Genomic DNA, 22,491 nt, shown 5'->3' on the forward strand with positions numbered 1-22,491 from the left:
CCTCAGTATAGTAATTTGTGGCCTCAGTATAGTAATTTGTGCCCTCAATATATATTATATTATATGTTCTATACTATATTCAGGCCTCAGTATAGTAATTGGTGGCCTCAGTATAGTAATTTGTGGCCTCGATATATATTATGTTATATGTTCTATACTATATTCGGGCCTCAGTATAGTAATTTGTGGCCTCAGTATAGTAATCTGTGGCCTCAGTATAGTAATCTGTGGCCTCAGTATAGTAATTTGTGGCCTCAGTATAGTAATCTGTGGCCTCAGTATAGTAATTTGTGGCCTCAGGATAGTAATTTGTGGCCTCAGTATAGTAATTTGTGCCCTCAATATATATTATATTATATGTTCTATACTATATTCAGGCCTCAGTATAGTAATTGGTGGCCTCAGTATAGTAATTTGTGGCCTCAGTATAGTAATCTGTGGCCTCAGTATAGTAATCTGTGGCCTCAGTATAGTAATTTGTGGCCTCAGTATAGTAATTTGTGCCCTCAATATATATTATATTATATGTTCTATACTATATTCAGGCCTCAGTATAGTAATTGGTGGCCTCAGTATAGTAATTTGTGGCCTCAGTATAGTAATCTGTGGCCTCAGTATAGTAATTTGTGGCCTCAGTATAGTAATTTGTGGCCTCAGTATAGTAATTTGTGCCCTCAATATATATTATATTATATGTTCAATACTATATTCAGGCCTCAGTATAGTAATTGGTGGCCTCAGTATAGTAATTTGTGCCCTCAATATATATTATATTATATGTTCTATACTATATTCAGGCCTCAGTATAGTAATTTGTGGCCTCAGTATAGTAATCTGTGGCCTCAGTATAGTAATCTGTGGCCTCAGTATAGTAATCTGTGGCCTCAGTATAGTAATTTGTGGCCTCAGTATAGTAATTTGTGGCCTCAGTTTATGGGTTTGTGGCTCGGTCACTAAGTCAGCTCAGGGGCCCTTTAGTGAAGGGCCCCCAGCTCCTGCGCTGGTAGAAGCTGCATACGCTGAGATGTTCCTGTGCAGTAGTGGACGAGTGTTTCTGTGGCTGTGTCAGTGTTTCTCTCCTCCAGCACTCCCGATTCTGCCTGTGCCTGGTTTAATAATCAGCCCAGAGCGGTTCGAAGCCGTTTGAACATTAATTAGTGCAGTGGCGCGAGGCGCTAAGCCTGACAAAAGAAGTTCTCCCTGGGAGCGGCTTTGCCCCTCAAAGCCCTCTCGCCGCTGCATGCATGAGAAAAGGACATCTCAGGGCTGAAACCTTTCTCAGAGCTACCTAAAGCAGCGGCTGAGAGCTTTTAGAGGCAGTAAACTCTTTGGCTGTCTGGTTCCTATCAGCACCGCTGGGGAAGGTTCTGGCTCAGCGTGTCCCTCAAGAACGGAGCACTATAACAATAGAATTATGCAGGAATGTCGAAACATCGGTGGACTTTCCCGTTTCTAGATGCGGGTGAATGAGCTACGTTGCTCTTGTCCATTTCCGGCTGTTGCTGTTATGACATCTGATTGGTGTTGAACGTACTGACTCAGTCGGTCTCGTATCCTTAGAATTAGAGTAAATCCCTCGAGGTTCATGTCAGTTTCATATCAGCGGCGGTCGCTTACGCACTGTGCTGTGTTTGTGTGTGTGAGTGAGAGTGTGTGTGTGTTTGTGTATGAGAGTGAGACCGTGTGTGTGAGTGTGTGTGTGTTTGTGTATGAGAGTGTATCAGTGTGTGTGTGTGTGTGAGTGTTTGTGTATGAGAGTGTGAGAGAGTGTGTGTGTGTGTGTATAAGTGTGTGTGTTTGTGTACGAGTGTGTGTGTGTGTGTGAGAGTGTGTGAGAGTGTGTGTGAGTGTGTTTATGAGAGTGTGTGTGAGTGTGTGTGTGTTTGTGTATGAGAGTGTATCAGTGTGTGTGTGTGTGTGAGTGTTTGTGTATGAGAGTGTGAGAGAGAGTGTGTGTGTGTGTGTGTATAAGTGTGTGTGTTTGTGTACGAGTGTGTGTGTGTGTGTGAGAGTGTGTGTGTTTGTGTATGAGAGTGTGTGTGTGTGTGTGTGTGTATAAATGTGTGAGAGTGTGTGTGAGAGTGTGTGTGTGTATGAGAGTGTGTGAGAGTGTGTGTGTGTATAAGTGTGTGAGTGTGTGTGAGTGTGTGTATGAGAGTGTGTGTGAGTGTGTGTGTGTAACCTGTAATAATTGAACAGTAATAACTGATAATATTACGTTCACTGTATTTTAGAATAATGTGTGTTTGTGTACGAGTGTGTGTGTGTGTGAGAGTGTGTGTGTGTATAAATGTGTGAGAGTGTATGTGAGAGTGTGTGTGTGTATATATAAATGTGTGAGAGTGTGTGTGTGTGTTTGTGTATGAGTGTGTGTGTGTGTGAGTGTGTGTATGAGAGTGTATCAGTGTGTGTGTGTGTGTAACCTGTAATAATTGAACAGTAATAACTAATAATATTACGTTCACTGTATTTTAGAATAATGTGTGTTTGTGTACGAGTGTGTGTGTGAGAGTGTGTGTGTGTGTATATATAAATGTGTGAGAGTGTGTGTGTTTGTGTATGAGTGTGTGTGTATGAGAGTGTGTGTGAGTATGTGTATGAGAGTGTATCAGTGTGTGTGTGTAACCTGTAATAATTGAGCAATAACTGATAATATTACGTTCACTGTATTTTAGAATAATGTGTGTTTGTGTATGAGAGTGAGTGTGTGTGTGTTTGAGAGTGAGTGTGTGTGTGTTTGTGTATGAGAGTGTGTGTGTGTTTGTGATTGAGAGTGTGTGTGTGTGTTTGTGTATGAGAGTGAGAGAGTGTGTGTGTGTATGAGAGTGAGAGTGTGTGTGTGTGTGTATAAGTGTGTGAGAGTGAGTGTGTGTGTGAGTGTGTGAGAGTGTGTGTTTATGTATGAGAGTGAGTGAGTGAGTGTGTGTGTGAGTATGAGTGTGTGAGTGTGTGTGTTTGTGTATGAGAGTGAGTGAGTGTGTGTGTATGAGGGTGTGTGTGTGTGTGTGAGTGTGTGTGTGTTTGTGTATGAGAGTGAGTGTGTGTGAGTGTGTGTGTTTGTGTATGAGAGTGAGTGAGTGTGTGTGTATGAGGGTGTGTGTGTGTGTGTGAGTGTGTTTGTGTATGAGAGTGAGTGTGTGTGTGTTTGAGAGTGAGTGTGTGTGTGTTTGTGTATGAGAGTGTGTGTGTGTTTGTGATTGAGAGTGTGTGTGTGTGTGTTTGTGTATGAGAGTGAGAGAGTGTGTGTGTGTATGAGAGTGAGAGTGTGTGTGTGTGTGTATAAGTGTGTGAGAGTGAGTGTGTGTGTGAGTGTGTGAGAGTGTGTGTTTATGTATGAGAGTGAGTGTGTGTGTGAGTATGAGTGTGTGAGTGTGTGTGTTTGTGTATGAGAGTGAGTGAGTGTGTGTGTATGAGGGTGTGTGTGTGTGTGTGAGTGTGTGTGTGTTTGTGTATGAGAGTGAGTGTGTGTGAGTGTGTGTGTTTGTGTATGAGAGTGAGTGAGTGTGTGTGTATGAGGGTGTGTGTGTGTGTGTGAGTGTGTTTGTGTATGAGAGTGAGTGTGTGTGAGTGTGTGTGTTTGTGTATGAGAGTGAGTGTGTGTGAGTGTGTGTGTTTGTGTATGAGAGTGAGTGAGTGTGTGTGTATGAGGGTGTGTGTGTGTGTGTGAGTGTGTTTGTGTATGAGAGTGAGTGTGTGTGAGTGTGTGTGTTTGTGTATGAGAGTGAGTGAGTGTGTGTGTGTGTATGAGCGTGTGTGTGAGAGAGTGTGTGTGTTTGTGTATGAGAGTGAGTGAGTGAGTGTGTGTGTGTTTGTGTATGAGAGTGAGTGAGTGTGTGTGAGTATGAGTGTGTGTGTGAGTGTGTGAGAGTGTGTGTGTTTGTGTATGAGAGTGTGTGTGTGAGTGGGTGAGTATGAGTGTGTGTGTGAGTGTGTGAGAGTGAGTGAGTGTGTGTGTATGAGGGTGTGTGTGTGTGTGTGTGAGTGTGTGTGTGTTTGTGTATGAGAGTGAGTGTGTGAGAGTGTGTGTGTTTGTGTATGAGAGTGAGTGAGTGAATGTGTGTGTGTGTGTGAGTATGAGTGTGTGTGTGAGTGTGTGAGAGTGTGTGTGTTTGTGTATGAGAGTGAGTGTGTGTGTGTGTGAGTATGAGGGTGTGTGTGTGTGTGTGTGAGAGTGTGTGTGTTTGTGTATGAGAGTGAGTGAGTGAATGTGTGTGTGTGTGTGAGTATGAGTGTGTGTGTGAGTGTGTGAGAGTGTGTGTGTTTGTGTATGAGAGTGAGTGTGTGTGTGTGTGTGTGTGTGAGTATGAGGGTGTGTGTGTGTGTGTGTGTGAGAGTGTGTGTGTTTGTGTATGAGAGTGAGTGAGTGAATGTGTGTGTGTGTGTGAGTATGAGTGTGTGTGTGAGTGTGTGAGAGTGTGTGTGTTTGTGTATGAGAGTGAGTGTGTGTGTGTGTGTGTGTGTGAGTATGAGGGTGTGTGTGTGTGTGTGTGTGTGTGTGAGAGTGTGTGTGTTTGTGTATGAGAGTGAGTGAGTGAATGTGTGTGTGTGTGTGAGTATGAGTGTGTGTGTGAGTGTGTGAGAGTGTGTGTGTTTGTGTATGAGAGTGAGTGTGTGTGTGTGTGTGTGTGTGAGTATGAGGGTGTGTGTGTGTGTGTGTGTGAGAGTGTGTGTGTTTGTGTATGAGAGTGAGTGAGTGAATGTGTGTGTGTGTGTGAGTATGAGTGTGTGTGTGAGTGTGTGAGAGTGTGTGTGTTTGTGTATGAGAGTGAGTGTGTGTGTGTGTGTGTGTGTGCTCCACTTTTCCTGGTCTACCCGCTTCACCTTTACAGAAACCCATTTCATTCTGCTCGTTCACACTTTAATCGATGGTTCTTAAAGGGTTCTTTCGGTCAGAGAACACCGCTCCTGTACAGAACCACGAAAACTCGAAGCACCACTCACTGGCCTAGACGGCTCCCTGCTCAGTGGAACGAGCCTCCAGACTGGAGAATCTGTTCTACATGGTTCTGTATAGAACCTTTTTAAAACGTGCTCCAAAAACGGTTCTTCTATGACTACAAGCTCGACCTCATAAACAGCAGCACCGTTTTCGGAGCCTTTCTGCCGTGCAGATGGTCCCCTGAGCGTCCGTGGCTCTGTAGGAGCACAGAACCGTTCCTTTCACCAGCGAATCCCTGAAGAAGCAGAACGCCGCACACATTTCATCCAGTATTAGTACTTTTATAATAATACATCACTTTTTTCGAGAGAAAGAAAGAAGAAAGAAGTAGTGAAACGTCACAACGTGGTGTGGAGAAAGGCAAACCCAAGCGCGCCCCCTGTAGGCGCATCCTCTCTAACGTCTGGCACGAAACATGGCAGAAGACTACATCTCCCATGATTCCGCGGGCTCTTGTCTGGCCCCCACGCTGCTCCCGGCCGGCCTGCCGCAGCCGCTGCATGTGTGTGTCCACGCTGCCGTAGCTGCTGGGGCCGCGGCCTCTGTGTGTGTGAGCCGCTCTTTATTTTGCTCTGGAGTAGAACCGCCTTCGTCCCCGCGCCATGGCCGACCCGGTGTCCGCGATGTGTGAGCAGCTGGTTAAGGCTGTGAATGTGATGATGGACGCGGAGTCTAATCAGCGCTATCGGCTGGAGGCCCTGAAGGTACCGGAGAGCCGCGGCTAGCCGGCTGCGCTAGCTTACAGCCCGGCTTCACCGCTGGGCGAGCAGCCCGGCCGCAGTCGCGCTTTCGGGGAGCGGGTCTAGACGCTCCGCTCGCCCTTCTTCTCTGCGGGGCGGGCGGGCGTAGTTAGTTAGCCGGGTAGCCAGCCCGCTTCGCTCGGATCGCGCCGTTCGGTGCCGCCGTGGTGCCATTCATTGAGCTGCTAGCCGGCTAGCCAGACCCACAGCTGCTCTTCGAGTTCGGGGGGTTCCGATACCGCGGGGTTAAAACCTTCTGCTCGGTGTTTTCACTCATTTGACCTGCTTATTAGGCGTTTTTAGCTCGTTATCCGGACGTTTTGGCGCCTGAGACATCGCCTGCCTCCCATGTGGAGGGTCTAACAGGAGTGCAGGACCCGCTTGGGAGACCCGCGAGAAATACAGCCGGTCACTAAGTTAAAATAACGGGCAGGTCTCCCGCAACGGAGACTTAGCACCTCGGAATTATGACTTAATATGTCATATGAGACTTATTTTGCCATAATTATGGCTTTGCGTCGCATAGTGGAGGCTTAATATTTCATAATTATGCTTTCGTAGCTCAAATCCACGACTTAGCATCTCGTAATTATGACTTAACATCTCAACCATGGCTTAGCATCTCGTAATCATCGCTTAGCGTCTCATAATTATGACTTAACATCTCATAATCTTGATTTAGCATCTCGTAATTATGACTTAGTATCTCATAATTATGACTTAACATCTCATAATCATGGCTTAGTATCTCGTAATTATGGCTTAACATCTCATAATCTTGACTTAGCATCTCGTAATTATGACTTAACATCTCAATCATGGCTTAGTATCTCGTAATTATGGCTTAGTATCTCGTAATTATGGCTTAGTATCTCGTAATTATGACTTAACATCTCATAATCTTGTCTTAGCATCTCGTAATTATGACTTAACATCTCATAATCTTGTTTTAGCATCTCGTAATTATGGCTTAACATCTCATAATCATCGCTTAGCATCTCGAAACTATGGAATAATATCTCATATGAGACTTAATTTCTCATTATCTTGACTTAGCATCTCGTAATTATGGAATAATGTCTCATGTGAGACTTACTTTCTCACTGTTATGGCTTAGCATCTCATAATTATGACTTAACGTCTCGTTCAATTAAGGCATATTATGGTTTAATATATCATATGAGGCATATGAGACTTTGTCATTTATAGCTTTGCGTCTCGTAATTATGACTAAACATCTCATAATTATGGCTTAATATCTCATATGAGACTTGCCATCTCATAATTGTGACGTCAGCAGCTCATTAGTATGACTTAGTATCTCTTAGTAAGAACTTAATAGGCCAGGCTTACAGTCTCAGTTGTAACTGACTGTTTCATAAGCATGACTAATAATCTCAGTTATGACTGTGATATTACGACTTAACGACCGTGGAAACTTTCTCCTAGTTTTGCGAACGTCTTAACTGATCAGATATTAAGTCGTAATTGTGAGATGTTGTCATAACCGGGGTACTAAATCAACAGTATGAGAGGATCTCATGATTTTGAGATATCCAGTCAAACGTATGGACACTTTACTCATTGTTATGACTAAACGGTAGTGCAATATTAGTGTTTATTGTGTATATTCAGAGTCAGTGTGCATATATATTTCTTTTTCTTCTTAGATATTTATATATTTCTTGTATTTAAATTCTAGTAGGAGGCTATGCCCCTAAGATCTTCACTCACTTTGCACCTGTGTAGATGTGATGTGACAATAAATGTGATTTTTGATTTGATTTGTAAGTATTTTAATGTGTTTTGAGGTTGTGAGCTGGTCGTATGTTGTCAGCACATAACAGCCTGTGTACCTTTTCAGTTTTTTGAAGAATTCAAAGAGAAGTGCCTGTTTTGTGTACCATGCGGCCTCCAGTTGGCAGACAAATCCCAGACGGCGGTGGTGAGACATTTTGGTCTGCAGATACTGGAGCACGTCATAAAGTGAGTTCTGTTTCAACCACTAAAGCCTTTTGCCCGTTGTCTCTCTGTGGTGGGAATTATATGGGAATCTCAGTTTGAAAGAGTGCGGTTTTCCCATTCTAACTGAGGCCTGTATTGTTGAGTGTTATTGAGTTTTAAATGGGGAAACCCAGTAATGTGGTAGCTTGTGATTCGCCTGCAGATGAGTTGGACCAGTCAGAAGCAACACCGATCAGGCCTAACGTTCTGACCACCTCCTCGTTTCTACACTCACTGTCCACTTTATCAGCTCCACTTACTGTATAGCTGCACTCTGTAGTTCTACAGTTACAGACTGTAGTCCATCTGTTTCTCTGATACTCTGTTACCCTGTTCTTCAGTGGTCAGGACCCCAATGGACCCTCACAGAGCAGGTACTGTTTGGGTGGTGGGTCATTCTCAGCGCTGCAGCAACACTGGTGTGTTAGTGTGTGTTGTGCTGGTCTGAGTGGATCAGACACAGCAGTGCTGCTGGAGTTTTTAAACACCTCAGTGTCGCTGCTGGACTGAGAACCAAAAATATCCAGCCGGCAGCGTCCTGTGGGCAGCGTCCTGTGGGCAGCGTCCTGTGACCACTGATGAAGGACTAGAGGATGACCAACACAAACTGTGCAGCAGCAGATGAGCTGTCGTCTCTGACTTTACATCTACAAGGTGGACCGACCAGGTAGGAGAGTTTAATAGAGTGGACAGTGAGTGGACACAGTGTTTAAACACTCCAGCAGCACTGCTGTGTCTGATCCACTCGTACCAGCACAACACACACTAACACACCACCACCACGTCAGTGTTACTGCAGTGCTGAGAATGATCCACCACCCAAATAATACCTGCTCTGTGAGGGTCCATGGAGTCCTGACCACTGAAGAACAGGGTAAAAGGAGGCTTGGATGTTTTATTTTGTGTTGGATTGCTGTGTAACGCAGTTTGAGATTTCGATGGGAAATTGAAAGTTTCCTATAAGTGAAAGTGCTGCTGTAGTTATCATTATCACAACGCATTAGCTTAGGAATCCGGCTTTCCAAGACCGGCGTTCCGAACCCTGCCTTATATTCTGTCGCTCTGCTTTAAACAGGTTTCAGTGGAACAACATGCCACAGCAAGACAAGGTCCATTTGAAAAACTGCACAATGGAGCTGCTGACAAATGTGAGTTGGGCTGGTTGTTGATGAATTACTGATGTAATACATGAGAATTTAATATGATTGAAATTCTGGCTCATCACTTGAATGCGTCTCTTTTTAGGGCACCTTTCCCATCTTGGAGGAGCAGAGTCATATCAAAGATGCCCTCTCGCGGATTGTGGTGGAGATGATCAAGCGAGAGTGGCCGCAGCACTGGCCTGACATGCTGAAAGAGATGGAAACCCTCACTTCGTTTGGGGTATGTGGCTTATTTGCTTGATGGCTTTAAGCGTACAGTCCAGCTCTGTGCTCGGCTGGTCTAAGAGAATTGCTCGCGTACACATACACAGGTCAGGCATAACGTTCTGACCACCTTGTTTCTATGCTCATTGTCCAGCTGATCAGCTCCACTTACTATATAAGAGGGCTTTGTGGTTCCTTTTACCCTGTTCTTCAGTGGTCAGGACCCCCACAGAGCAGGTACTGTTTGGGTGGTGGGTCATTCTCAGCACTGAAGTAACACTGGTGTGTTAGTGTGTGTTGCGCTGGTCTGAGTGGATCAGACACAGCAGTGCTGCTGGAATTTTTAAACACCTCTGTGTCGCTGCTGGACTGAGAATAGTCCACCAACCAAAGATATCCAGCCAGCAGCGTCCTGTGACCACTGATGAAGGACTAGAGGATGACCAACACAAACTGTGCAGCAGCAGATGAGCTGTCGTCTCCGACTTTACATCTACAAGGTGGACCGACAAGGTAGGAGTGTCTAATAGAGTGGACAGTGAGTGGACACAGTGTTTAAAACTCCAGCAGCACTGCTGTGTCTGATCCGCTCAGACCAGCGCAACACACACTAACACACCACCACCACGTCAATGTTACTGCTGAGAATGATCCACCACCCACACAGTACCTGCTCTGTGAGGGTCCATGGGGGTCCTGACCACTGAAGAACAGGGTAACAGAGCTTCAGAGATACTACGACCCTCAGCCGCGGGCTTATTATTCAGCTACTAATAAGCAAAGAGCACGGAGAGACGGCGATTATCAGTTTTTAACCATCTCCTTTGATCCGTTTGTCATGAAATGAGTCAAACGGTTTTGAAACATCAGTTATGAAGCTGTGTGTTTCCGTTCTGCCGCATGAAGCTGAGGCTAACTCCCACTCCTGCCATCCCTCTTGCGCAGGAAACGCAGACGGAGCTGGTGATGCTCATCCTCTTGCGGCTGGCCGAAGACGTGATCACGTTTCAGACTCTGCCCACGCAGCGGCGACGGGACATCCAGCAGACTCTGACGCAGAACATGGACAGCATCTTCACCTTCCTCCTCAGCATCCTGCAGCAGCACGTCGACGAGTACCGGAGACTGGTAGGCATGCAGGTTTTAGGGAAATGGTCCGCATCCCTGGTCCTGGAGTCAGCCCTGCTCTGCACTTTCCTTGCTCCCGAAGATCGTTTACATTTGGCATTAACGTCCAAAACGTGGATGTGTAGCGATGCGCAAAGTGTGAGTCTGAGCATGAAATATCCGCAGAGTAGGCTGATCTGAGCTTGTTTTATAGTAGAAATGAAGCGGAAGAAAATCTCCAAAATAGCAACTTTACAGGAGAAGGAAAAAACCTACTTTACTTTCAATGGAAGTCAATGGAACCAGACGTCTTTCCTAGTCATTTTGGGCCGTTTCTTTTGGTCCGTTCTTTATGAAATTTGCACACAACGTAAAGAAAAGGCGGCTTTTTCATATTATGTCAAAAACTGAAAAACGACAAAAATGGAGATACAAGGTTTTCTTCCGACGGCAGCGATATGCTAAAATGTTTCTGCAGCCTAGTTCTATACCAGTAGTCGAGCGAAACCTCAAGGGAAGCGAATGGAAAGACTCATTTCCACTAATCGTTGACATGATGCACCATCACTGGCCCGCTAAGGACTAATACAGGTCTGCGGACCACCAGATGGTGCATCGGTATTTGAGAAATCCTGGCCTCACGCAAAGTGGACACGGCTGGACTCTCAGAATCCCTTTACTGCTCACACTACACGACATTTATTGATCACTTGAGGCCGTGCGCTACGGGAGCGATCACAGACGAGGCCCACGCTGCAGACGGACCACCTGATGACAAGCTGCCAGCAACTCTGGGGAAATAAGCGCCAGAAGAGCCTGTCCTGTGTTACAGTAGCCCCCGAGGAACTCCGTTGTTGTTTCTGGAGGAAAAAAGAAAAGAGAACGAAAATACGTTGGAATCGCTGCTGTTTTCAGACCCAGCCGAGGTGGCGGGGGCAGCAGGGGTTAAATATAGTGCACTTGGCTTTAGGGTGATGGGTGGTTTTTAATCATGAGGAGTTCGAGGGTTCACCGTCTGTTCGTTTTCTTTTATTTATTTATTTATTTATTTATTTATTTATTTCTGTTTGCAGAAGCTCTAGGACTGTAGTTCCCAGTCCTCATCCTAGGGCACCCCATGCTCTGCTTTCCATACTCTTAACGCTCCTGTCTGAGCTCATTAGGAGCATATTAATCAGCTAATGAGTTGAAATGGCCCGCATCCCTCGCGGGGAGCCTGAAACAGTCGCACAGCTGCCTGTCCAGCATAGAAGGCACCACTGTTTTAAAGAGGAGGACAAAAATAGCAGAAAATAAGAGTAAACATCTTCCTATATTTGGATTTTAGAAAAGTTATCGATGCTCGAGAAACTGCCAGGATGAGGCGCTCCTCTGTATTTCCCCTAGCAAAAGCTGTGGTTCGTTTGGCTGCCGACCGGTCAGCCTCACCTTATTGAGGCCGAATGGACCGTGTTATTGTTGCTGGTTGTGTGAAAGGCCCATTCAAACCACTCGAACACATTTTTTGATGCAGTTTTTTGGTTTTGCTGACGTCGTGTTCTTGCTTTCACCGTCCGTCTGAGAGTTCGTGGACCTGGCGATCGTTTTTGCTGACCCGTCTTACGGGGGCGTGTTTCTGCGCTAAGCGTTTTGTCTGTGGGTTTTAATGAAACGCCCCCTAGAGGAGCCCATGATGTACTCGTGAATTTTCCCCGACCTCTTTAAGAGGCAGTGTAAGGTGGGCTGTGTTTATCATGTTTGTTCATCTATCTTTTTGCTTATGTTCCGCAGAAAACGATTCCAGGACAGGAGTTAAAGGTGAGTCTAGAACTGTTCTCTCTTGAGCTCCAGGTCTCTATGGTGATCTGGGGGGGGGGGGTCCCTTTTTTTTTTTTTTTTTTTTTTTTGAAGTAAACAGTAAAGTGGGGCTACAGGTGAGCTACATTCAGCTCCAATGTGCATTTAAAGTGTGTGGCAGGTGTTTCTGATGACATGGTGTAGAACTACGATCTAATTGATGGTTCTCTATAGAACGTTAAACATGAACAGTTAAAAGTTTGTTTTTTTTATTGTGAAAGGGTTCTTCAGATTCAGGGAAAATGTGGTTCTATATACAACCTTTATAAGAAGGGTTCTATAGAGCACCAAGAAGTGTTCTTCAGAGATTAACAGAGAATGTGTGGTATGTGTTTCCATATAGAACCTTTTGGAATAGGGTTCTGTATGGCACCAAAAAAGGGTCTCCAGATTGTAAGAGAAAGTGTTGTATGTGGTTTTCCTATTGAAGCTGATTGAAAAGGGTTATTGTTACAATGTCAAGCTTGTAATAATAGTAGAACCCTTTTTGGTGCTGTAGAGAGCCCAATTGAAAAGAACCATCAGCAGCACATTCTCCATCAATCTGAAGAACCCTTTCATGATGGAAAGGGTCATTTGAGCGTTCATGAGTGTTCCATATAGAATGATTTTCTTGACCAAGGAACCCTTGAAGAACCGTCATTTTATGTGTGTAGGTAGGTCTACTCCATGTAGACACCATAAAGGGCTCTGCTGTTCTAAACGGTTCCGTTTTGTCTTGCAGGCTAAAGCTCACTGCCGAGTCGGTATCGCCACCTTAAACACCCTGGCTGGCTACATTGACTGGGTAGCTCTGGTCCACATCACCAACGACAACTGCCATCTGCTGGAGATCCTGTGTCTGCTGCTGAGCGAGACGGAGCTCCAGCTGGAGGCTGCAGAGTGTCTCCTCATAGCGGTCAGCAGGAAAGTGAGTGGGCCTTTTACTGCTGCCAGCCCTAAAGGGCTCCTGTGTCAGTGAATACACTGAGCTGGGATCTGCAGGTGAAGAGCACCGGGCTGTTCTTCGTTCTCTGCGCTTGTAGTTTAATGATGTAGTTTGCGTCTGAGCTGATGAGTTCACTCCCGTTAGAGCTTTTCTTGTGGTATCATCATCTCTATTTACAGAGGCAGTCATGAGTGTGAATAATTTTTTTGATGCAGTCGTGTTCAGTTCACTACCCAAAGCTTCTGAGAAGAAGGCTGTAGGCATCTTATCCGCAAACCCCGGATGTTATTAACGTCCCTTGACGTTTATTACGTAGACGTTTATAATGAATTGGAGTTATTTTGTCCACAGTGTGTACCTGCTGGTCACATCCTGTATAAATAAAAACAACACATGGCCACGATTTAATAAGGCGAGGGAATGGGATTATGCCTTTTTAAGCTGTGGTCAAGCCTCGTCTTGTTCCTACACCTTACTAAATCATAGGCACGATTGAATTATCTTGTTCCCGCACCTTATGTCCTGGCCATTTATTAGAATCCCGTTCCAATGCCTTACTAAGTCGTGGCCATGCATGAAGATCTCATTCCCATGCCTTAAGTTGTGACCGCGCATTAGGATTTCATTCCCACGCCTTACTAAGTCGTGGCCAAGCATTAAGATCCCATTCCTACGCCTTAGTAAGTTGTGACAATGCGTTAAGCTGTTGTTCCTACACCTTACTAAGTTGTGGACATGCATTAGGATCCCGTTCCTACACCTTACTAGGTTGTGGCCACGCATTAAGATGTTGTTCCCACGCCTTACTAAGTCATGGCCATGCATTCGGATCCTGTTCCCACGCCATACCAAGTCATGGCCACGCATTAGGATCCTGTTCCCATGCCATACTAAGTCATGGCCACGCATTAGGATTCCGTTCCCATGCCTTACTAAGTCGTGGCCACGCATTAGGATCCCGTTCCCACGCCATACTAAGTCATGGCCATGCATTAGGATCCCGTTCCCATGCCATACTAAGTCATGGCCACGCATTAGGATCCCGTTCCCATGCCATACTAAGTCATGGCCACGCATTAGGATCCCATTCCCATGCCTTACTAAGTCGTGGCCACACATTAGGATCCTGTTCCCATGCCATACTAAGTCATGGCCACGCATTAGGATCCCGTTCCCATGCCTTACTAAATCGTGGCCACGCATTAGGATCCCGTTCCCACGCCATACTAAGTCATGGCCACGCATTAGGATCCCGTTCCCATGCCTTACTAAGTCATGGCCATGCATTAGGATCCCATTCCTACGCCTTACTAAGTCATGGCCATGAGTTCGGATCCTGTTCCTATGCCTTACTAATTCATGGCCACGCATTAGGATCCCGTTCCCATGCCTTACTAAGTCGTGGCCATGCATGAAGATCTCATTCCCATGCCTTAAGTTGTGACCGCGTATTAGGATTTCATTCCCACGCCTTACTAAGTCGTGGCCACACATTAGGATCCTGTTCCCATGCCATACTAAGTCATGGCCACGCATTAGGATCCCGTTCCCATGCCTTACTAAATCGTGGCCACGCATTAGGATCCCGTTCCCACGCCATACTAAGTCATGGCCACGCATTAGGATCCCGTTCCCATGCCTTACTAAGTCATGGCCATGCATTAGGATCCCATTCCTACGCCTTACTAAGTCATGGCCATGAGTTCGGATCCTGTTCCTATGCCTTACTAATTCATGGCCACGCATTAGGATCCCGTTCCCATGCCTTACTAAGTCGTGGCCATGCATGAAGATCTCATTCCCATGCCTTAAGTTGTGACCGCGCATTAGGATCCCATTCCTACGCCTTACTAAGTCATGGCCATGAGTTCGGATCCTGTTCCTATGCCTTACTAATTCATGGCCATTTATTAGAATCCCGTTCCAATGCCTTACTAAGTCGTGGCCATGCATGAAGATCTCATTACCATGCCTTAAGTTGTGACCGCGCATTAGGATTTCATTCCCACGCCTTACTAAGTCGTGGCCAAGCATTAAGATCCCATTCCTACGCCTTAGTAAGTTGTGACAATGCGTTAAGCTGTTGTTCCTACACCTTACTAAGTTGTGGACATGCATTAGGATCCCGTTCCTACACCTTACTAGGTTGTGGCCACGCATTAAGATGTTGTTCCCACGCCTTACTAAGTCATGGCCATGCATTCGGATCCTGTTCCCACGCCATACCAAGTCATGGCCACGCATTAGGATCCTGTTCCCATGCCATACTAAGTCATGGCCACGCATTAGGATTCCGTTCCCATGCCTTACTAAGTCGTGGCCACGCATTAGGATCCCGTTCCCACGCCATACTAAGTCATGGCCATGCATTAGGATCCCGTTCCCATGCCATACTAAGTCATGGCCACGCATTAGGATCCCGTTCCCATGCCATACTAAGTCATGGCCACGCATTAGGATCCCATTCCCATGCCTTACTAAGTCGTGGCCACACATTAGGATCCTGTTCCCATGCCATACTAAGTCATGGCCACGCATTAGGATCCCGTTCCCATGCCTTACTAAATCGTGGCCACGCATTAGGATCCCGTTCCCACGCCATACTAAGTCATGGCCACGCATTAGGATCCCGTTCCCATGCCTTACTAAGTCATGGCCATGCATTAGGATCCCATTCCTACGCCTTACTAAGTCATGGCCATGAGTTCGGATCCTGTTCCTATGCCTTACTAATTCATGGCCACGCATTAGGATCCCGTTCCTTACTAAGTCGTGGCCACGTTGGACGTAGAGCTGAGAGATTCATCTTTGTCTCAGTCTCAGTTTGAAAGAGCTCAATTTTCAAATCACAAGCTGTAATTTTTATTACATATACATGAACAACAGTATTGACTTCAGTGTTAAATGGACAAAATTAATCTAGTAACACAGGAAGAGCTCCCTGTAGAGTACATGTGACATCGCAACCATCATCACTAGCTTAGTCTGATGCACTAACGTTCAAACTTCAAGCCAGAAAAAGCAGATAATATGGAAATTATTTCATAGAAAATGACTGCATTTAAATCACAACATCACAATTCGATCCTTTCCCTGAATCACTCCGCCGTACTTGGGGGGAGGTGAGACATGGTATCATTGGTTAATATCATCTTTCCCTCCCGCCGCTGGTGTAACAACGTGTTTAGTGTGGCTAAAGACGCTTTGATCAAAGATTACAGGAAAGCTGTTTTCGCTCATAAACAATGATATAATGAACTGTGCTCAGCAGGAGCTGAGGGGTGAAATAAAAAGATAAAAGTCCATTTTAATTTGAGCTTGACTTTCATGTAGAAGCAAAAATGAGGGAAGCCAGTTCAGTGGTGTTTGTGCTCCTGTGCAGGGAAAGCTGGAGGACAGGAAGCCCCTCATGGTGCTGTTTGATGACGTGGCCATGCACTACATTCTGTCGGCCGCTCAGTGAGTATCTGCAGATTGTTTTAAGGAACATCAACATGATCAGAACACTTTCCGATGCAGTTTGGTCTCATATGTTCAGTGGAAGTTTAAGTGCTGTAGTTTATGTAGCCTTTCACTGTTGTTTCTTTCCAGGTCGGCTGATGGAGCCAACAATCCCAGCGACCAGTGAGTATCCAGCGTAGATACCTTCAGCTTTTGCTAGCTTTCTACTGACCTTGTGTGCAATTTGGAAGCAATAAAATGAAAATGCTACAAAAATGCTTATGGGCTTTGCTACCAAAGCATTGTCAAATACACTCACCGGCCACTTTATTAGGTACCCCTTGCTAGTAAAAGGTTGGAGCAACTTTTGCCTTCAGAACTGCTTTAATTCTTCATGGCAGACTTTCAACAAAGTGTTGGAAACGTTCCTCAGAGATTCTGGTTGGTTATTTGAGTTCCTGTTGCCTTTCTATCATCTGGAACCAGTCTGCCCATTCTCCTCTGACCTCTCACATCAACAAGGCATTTTCGTCCACACAACTGACCGCTCACTGGATATTTCCTCTTTTTCTGACCGTTCTCTGTAAACCCTAGAGATGGTTGAGCGTGAAAATCCCAGTAGATCAGCAGTTTCTTAAATACTCAGACCAGCCCGTCTGGCACCAACAACCACGCCACGTTCAAAGCCCCTTAAATCCCCTTTCTTCCCCGTTCTGATGCTCGGTCTGCACTTCAGCAAGTCGTCTTGACCACCTCTACATGCCTAAATGCAGTGAGCTGCGGCCGTGTGATTGGCTGATTAGCTAGTTGTGTTAACCAGCAACTGAACAGGTGTACCTAATAAAGTGGCCAGTGAGTGTATGTTTCCATCAAACATCGTATACAGAGAATTTATTAATACTGAGCAAATGTAGCACTTGGAAGAAAATCCTGCCACAACGTTGCTTATCGCAAAACCTCATGTCTCCAAAATGGTCACTGTAAGTCAATGGAACCAGAATTCTTTCCAAGTGATTTTGAGTCATTTGTTCTGGTCCATTCGGCATGAAATGTATGCGCAATGTAAAGGGACACCGGCATTTTCAAATGATGCCAAAAACTGAAAAACGACAAAAGAATTGAGATGAGGCTTTGCTCCGACAGCAGCGATATACATTATTACATAGTTTTCGGCGCTTGCACCTTCAAATATTTCAAATATTTTCTATAAGTCAGTATTTAACAGTGTACACAGCTTAACGGGAGTTTTCAACGTAGGCCAGCAGGAGCAGGACTATTGGAGGTGAGATACACCTTCTTGAAGAGGCTCTGTCAGGTGCTCTGTGCCCTCGGCGGTCAGCTCTGCGCCCTGGTGGTGAGTCTGATCAGCTTTTCTAAGTTCATCATCTTGGTTAATGTGTCAGCCAGAGTGGGTGCTTATGGTCGTGTGTTCATTTAGGGCGCAGTTGCAGAAGTGAACATTCCTGAGAATCTGAATAAGTACATGGAAGCTTTCCTTGCCTTCACTACTCATCCCAGCCAGGTAAAGTGGCGTTTTTGCTTCAATAGGCCGTTTGAGTTTCCGCGTTTTTTCTGCTGGAAGTAGTCGTCGTAGGTTAACGCTGCTTGTACAGCTCACTCAAGTGTTCGCCTCATCTCAGTTTCAGTGGTTTGTCAGCTGACAATGAGCAGAGGACAATGAGTTTAAACAATTAATAAAAGAATAAACGTTGTCATATGGAGTAAAAGCCCCCTGCTGGCATGTGGGTGTGTCCAGATTTTGCCATCTGATTTTTTGCTAGTGTTTCAGCATCTCCAGCTGACATGGTCTTATCTCGCCTTTCGGTTGTAGTTATGTTCACCTCCATCAGTTTATCGCTCTGTAGACGTAGCCGACGTTACTGTGCTCTGATAGCTGTGAAGGAGTTTTTCTGTGAAGCCTTTACGTCCTTTATTTAGTCTGGACTTCCACATCGTTGTGTGTTTGGTTCTCCAACAGTTCTGGACACATCCTCGAATTTCAGTCTGGGCGGCTAAGATAAAGATACTCTGTGGTGGCCGAAGTGATACGAACGCCTGTATTTCCAAAGTTAATAAACTGTACTAAAGGTGACAGTGGAGCTTGTGTTATCCAGCGTTTACACACTTTTTTGTGAAAGGGCCTATCGGGGACACTGTGGTTGAGATGCCAAATAGAAGATGGGTCCCCACACTTTTCTAATGTCAGTTTCCTTTTGCATTTTACAAACAGTTTCTCAGGTCCTCCACACAGACCACCTGGGGAAACATGTTCAGACATGAAGTTTTATCAAAGGATCCTGTTGTTGCACAGATGGCCGTTAAGTATTTGAAGGCAGCCATGACCAACCTCGTGAAGGTAAGTGGTTAAAAATGACCTAAAATGAAAGTAACTTTGCCAGAGTCTTTGAATTTTGTATAATATATAGTGGTTGTAAAATCGGTGTCAACATAATTTACCGATTATTATTTCAATCATTATTTTTAATGCCATAATACCACTGTATTTGACATAGTGCTGAATTGATTTGGGAAAATACCTAATTGTGATTTTTCTGATCAATGTTGCGACTTAAATTGAGATTACTTTCATTAAGCAGAACTCCAGGCTCCGTTATTTTGGCCAACGACACCAGAACGTCAACTTTTTTTCTAGTTAAGACTTGACCGCTGAATATGCCAGACTACCAGTTAGTAGTGGTTGTGGTGTCACAGCACATAGGTGTTTGGTTGCTTCTGATTGGTCCAACTCATCTACACACAGTTCAGAAGCTCTGATTTTAGGTTAATGTAGCCTAATTGTAGGCAACGCTATTGTTAATATAGGCTGTAATTAAAATTTCAGCCTTACGTGGTTTGAAAATTGCACTTTTAAATTGCTATTTCGGTATAAAAATGACGAATCTTTCAGCCATGGTTTTACCTGTGAAACCGTTTGCAGTTCCACCCTGAAGCCCAGCAGTGAATCTTTTTGAGCAAATGTTATCATGATTATTTTAATCTATTGACTGCCTGAATAATATTGCGTGCTGTAATAATTGCTGAATGTTTTTAGACAGGGTTCCCCTCTCATAACGACAGTCCAGCTTGTGAATATTCCCGCATGGACTTTGACTGTGATGAGGACTTCAATGCATTCTTTAATTGTAAGCAAACAGGATTCTTTAATTGTAGAGACTGGACTTCAAATAAACTGTAACATGAAGAACTTTTCCAATAACATGATGTCTTTTACAGCTTTTAGGGCCCAACAGGGAGACGTTGCTCGTCATGCCTGTAAGATTGCCCCTATGGAAGCCTTCCAGATCGCCGGGGAATGGTTACAGTATCAGATCAACACGCCTCTCGACACTGGAAACGCTCTGTGTAAGCTTCTCGTATAAAAACAAAAAGACAAATGATGAGCCGAGCATTTTCAAAAGAGTATAAAACTGTTAGTTCAGTTTGAGTTCTTGAAGAGGTGGTGGTAAAAGCCTCAATAGCATGACTACAGTTCTTGGAAGGTGACTCATTTCAAATTCTCTTTTAAGTAGGTCTTCCAGAAAACGGCATGCTGCCTGTGTAGTTTCAGTCTTGGTCATAATGTGGGGAAATGGGGGCCATTGAAACCCATTGAGGCAAAACAGCTTTTCAGCTTGATCAACTCTTTTAAAGTTGCCCCACATAATAATAACACCAATTCGGAAACCCGCTTTCCGGGCCGTCATGCTAGTTGTGTCTGAGGAGGAAATTGCTGTGGCTTATGGTTTTTAGACTGGTGCTCTTTATGCCACGTATTGTCGTATGTTTTGGGTTTGCATGGTTCATTTTGCAAACATATTTGGCTTCAGTGCTGTAACTACACCCAAAATACACAATGCTAATTGACGCTTGCTTTTATTAGTAGGAAAAGTAGAATTTTAAAGTTTCTCAGGTTTCATACGCAGTGCCAATTTTGTCTTCTAGGGTAGTCCTATGTCTTATTTTCACCCCAACCCCTTGTTTTCGAGTGTCTCCTTGCACCTTGGAACTGGGATACAGTGGATAGTGGTTAACATCTTCCCTTTGAAATGAGACCCTCTAATAAAAGAGCATCTCTTCATTAACAGCTACCAGCGCCGCTCTGTAGGCGACCCTGCCCGTCTGCAGGGACAGCAGAGGAGGGGAAAGTTCAGCTCCTCACTGCTGGGCTTTAGTTACATTTAGGGATCATACACCTTCAAAGAGGGGGGCAATTATTTAGTATCACCCCCCTAATTGTCCAGTGATATGAAGCCAAAGTATTTACCCGTTCCACCTTAAATGGAGCAGCAGCTGGGTTATTTAAGGTGGAACAGGAAAGTTAGCTAGCTAGCCACCAAGACATCAGCATACTATTAGCGATTTTTTTTTTTTTTTTTTTTTGCTTATTATGAAGAAAAGAACCAAAGTACACTGAAATGACTAAGACAATATAGTAATTATTGTAATTGTTAAGAGAAAATTCTCACGTTTGTGGGTTTCTTTGGTCTCTTGCTCGGTTAACTTGTTGTTTTGTCTTTTTTTCTCATAACAATTTTTGGAGTATCTGAAAAGCCTCCGTTTGGAGGGTCATGTATCCCTAACCCTTTACCCCAACCCTCTATCTCAGCCAGAATTGGGACACCCCATCCCTGGACGTGAGTGCACAAAGCAGAGGGGTAAGGCTGAGTGATAGGGGTGAAATGGGATTGGGCCTAGGATTTCCATGCTGAGGTCAAATGAATAGTTTTTTGCTGCATGTCTTTCTGTACCTCTTGGTTTTTGGGAACAAGAATGTGTAGGATCAAGTATCAGTTCCTTCGATGCTGGAATTGCTTTACTTTTGTAAAATAATTTGTTGGCGTATAGTATTTTTTTCTTTTCATATCGTCGCTGTCCAAACAGAAACATGTATCTGTTACGATTTTTGGTTTTGTACACAGTTTGAGTTTAGCGGTTCTCTTTTACATTGTTTAAAAATTTCATAGTTTTGACTGGACCACTAGAAATGCTCCAAAATTACAAGAGTAAAATATCTTCACGTTAACTTTGTTGGAAGTTATAGAGAGTTTTTGCCCTCTCCTGTAAAAGTTACCATTTATCACCCACATCCTCTTCATGTACTGAAAACAGCCCAAAATTCCTCCTATTTGGCATCTGGTGTTCAGTTTCCAGGTGAGACGTAAAAGTAAATACCATCTTCATCTGCTCTCCTACAGCTAAAACAGGAGAGGGGCTGTGCTCTATGCTTTCACCTTCAGCCAGGCAGTGGGACGCCATGACCACCTTCATGGAGAGTGTGATGGGACAGCTCTTCAAAATCGTGGACAAGGAGGTATCACTCCTTTTTCTCCTCTTACAACCACACCTCTATTTTATTTATTTTGCTTGGTTCCTCTAACCGCTTTCTACTTGCAGCCAAATAAACAGGGCATTCTATACAATTACAGAGGGCTGAAATTTGCTTAGTTGATCACCTTTAATTTGCAGTTTTCTTATATTGTCAGAAACTGCCTGTTGACCAAGGCATGGAGCTGCTACAGGCCGTAGTGAACTACGAGATGCGGGATCCCCTCATACTGTCCTGCATCCTGAGCAACTTGTCCTCCCTCTTTCCTTTTGTTTTACATCGGCCAGACTTTCTACCTCAAGTGTTTTTTAAGGTAACATGATTCACCTTTCACCAGTGCGTGTAGCAGAAAGGTCATGAATGTCGTATCACTCCGTTTTCACTTCATTATGTTTGTATTTTATAGCTGTTTCCTGCCATCACTTTCGAAGTAGTTGAAGAAAGCAAGGTAAGACGTGATGTTAGGATCTCAAGGTCTTGTATATCATCGTTGTCCAAAGAAAACCATGCACCTCCAGTGTAGTAACTTTAGAAAAGAAGACAAACGTGTTCTTTTAGTGCAGGTCCTCACAGAGGATTAATTACAAGTCACTTTTAAACATTTGTTTTGGTCCCTTCATCGGTAAATGTTGACGCAGTCAGAGTTCGTTTACATGCACTCAATAATCCAATAACTGCAGAAAAGTCAGACGGTCATCCGATTTCTGCTTTACAACCAGCCAGTAAACTCACAGAAGAAGACGTGACGTAAAAGATCGCAGCACTCTACCTGAGAATATGAACACACGTCATCTAGAAGATGA

General features: G+C 44.5%; 1 protein-coding gene across 1 annotated transcript in view; it reads left to right on the forward strand.

Annotated features, from left to right (window-relative positions):
* Window positions 1–5,388: 5,388 nt before the first annotated feature.
* Window positions 5,389–22,491, forward strand: part of LOC108437850 (exportin-5) — a 28,941-nt gene continuing 11,838 nt past the window's right edge. The window contains exons 1-17 of the mRNA XM_017715248.2: window positions 5,389–5,643; window positions 7,544–7,665; window positions 8,759–8,831; window positions 8,929–9,066; window positions 9,996–10,178; window positions 11,928–11,954; window positions 12,718–12,903; window positions 16,304–16,380; window positions 16,513–16,545; window positions 17,620–17,716; window positions 17,801–17,884; window positions 18,593–18,718; window positions 19,415–19,505; window positions 19,597–19,725; window positions 21,558–21,673; window positions 21,846–22,001; window positions 22,095–22,136. Of these exons, the coding sequence (XP_017570737.1) occupies window positions 5,542–5,643; window positions 7,544–7,665; window positions 8,759–8,831; window positions 8,929–9,066; window positions 9,996–10,178; window positions 11,928–11,954; window positions 12,718–12,903; window positions 16,304–16,380; window positions 16,513–16,545; window positions 17,620–17,716; window positions 17,801–17,884; window positions 18,593–18,718; window positions 19,415–19,505; window positions 19,597–19,725; window positions 21,558–21,673; window positions 21,846–22,001; window positions 22,095–22,136 (1,782 nt within the window). The 5' untranslated portion in view covers window positions 5,389–5,541. The remainder of the gene's footprint in view (window positions 5,644–7,543; window positions 7,666–8,758; window positions 8,832–8,928; window positions 9,067–9,995; window positions 10,179–11,927; window positions 11,955–12,717; window positions 12,904–16,303; window positions 16,381–16,512; window positions 16,546–17,619; window positions 17,717–17,800; window positions 17,885–18,592; window positions 18,719–19,414; window positions 19,506–19,596; window positions 19,726–21,557; window positions 21,674–21,845; window positions 22,002–22,094; window positions 22,137–22,491) is intronic.

This window comes from Pygocentrus nattereri, chromosome 22 (genome assembly GCF_015220715.1).
Source record: "Pygocentrus nattereri isolate fPygNat1 chromosome 22, fPygNat1.pri, whole genome shotgun sequence".
Lineage (NCBI taxonomy): Eukaryota > Metazoa > Chordata > Actinopteri > Characiformes > Serrasalmidae > Pygocentrus > Pygocentrus nattereri.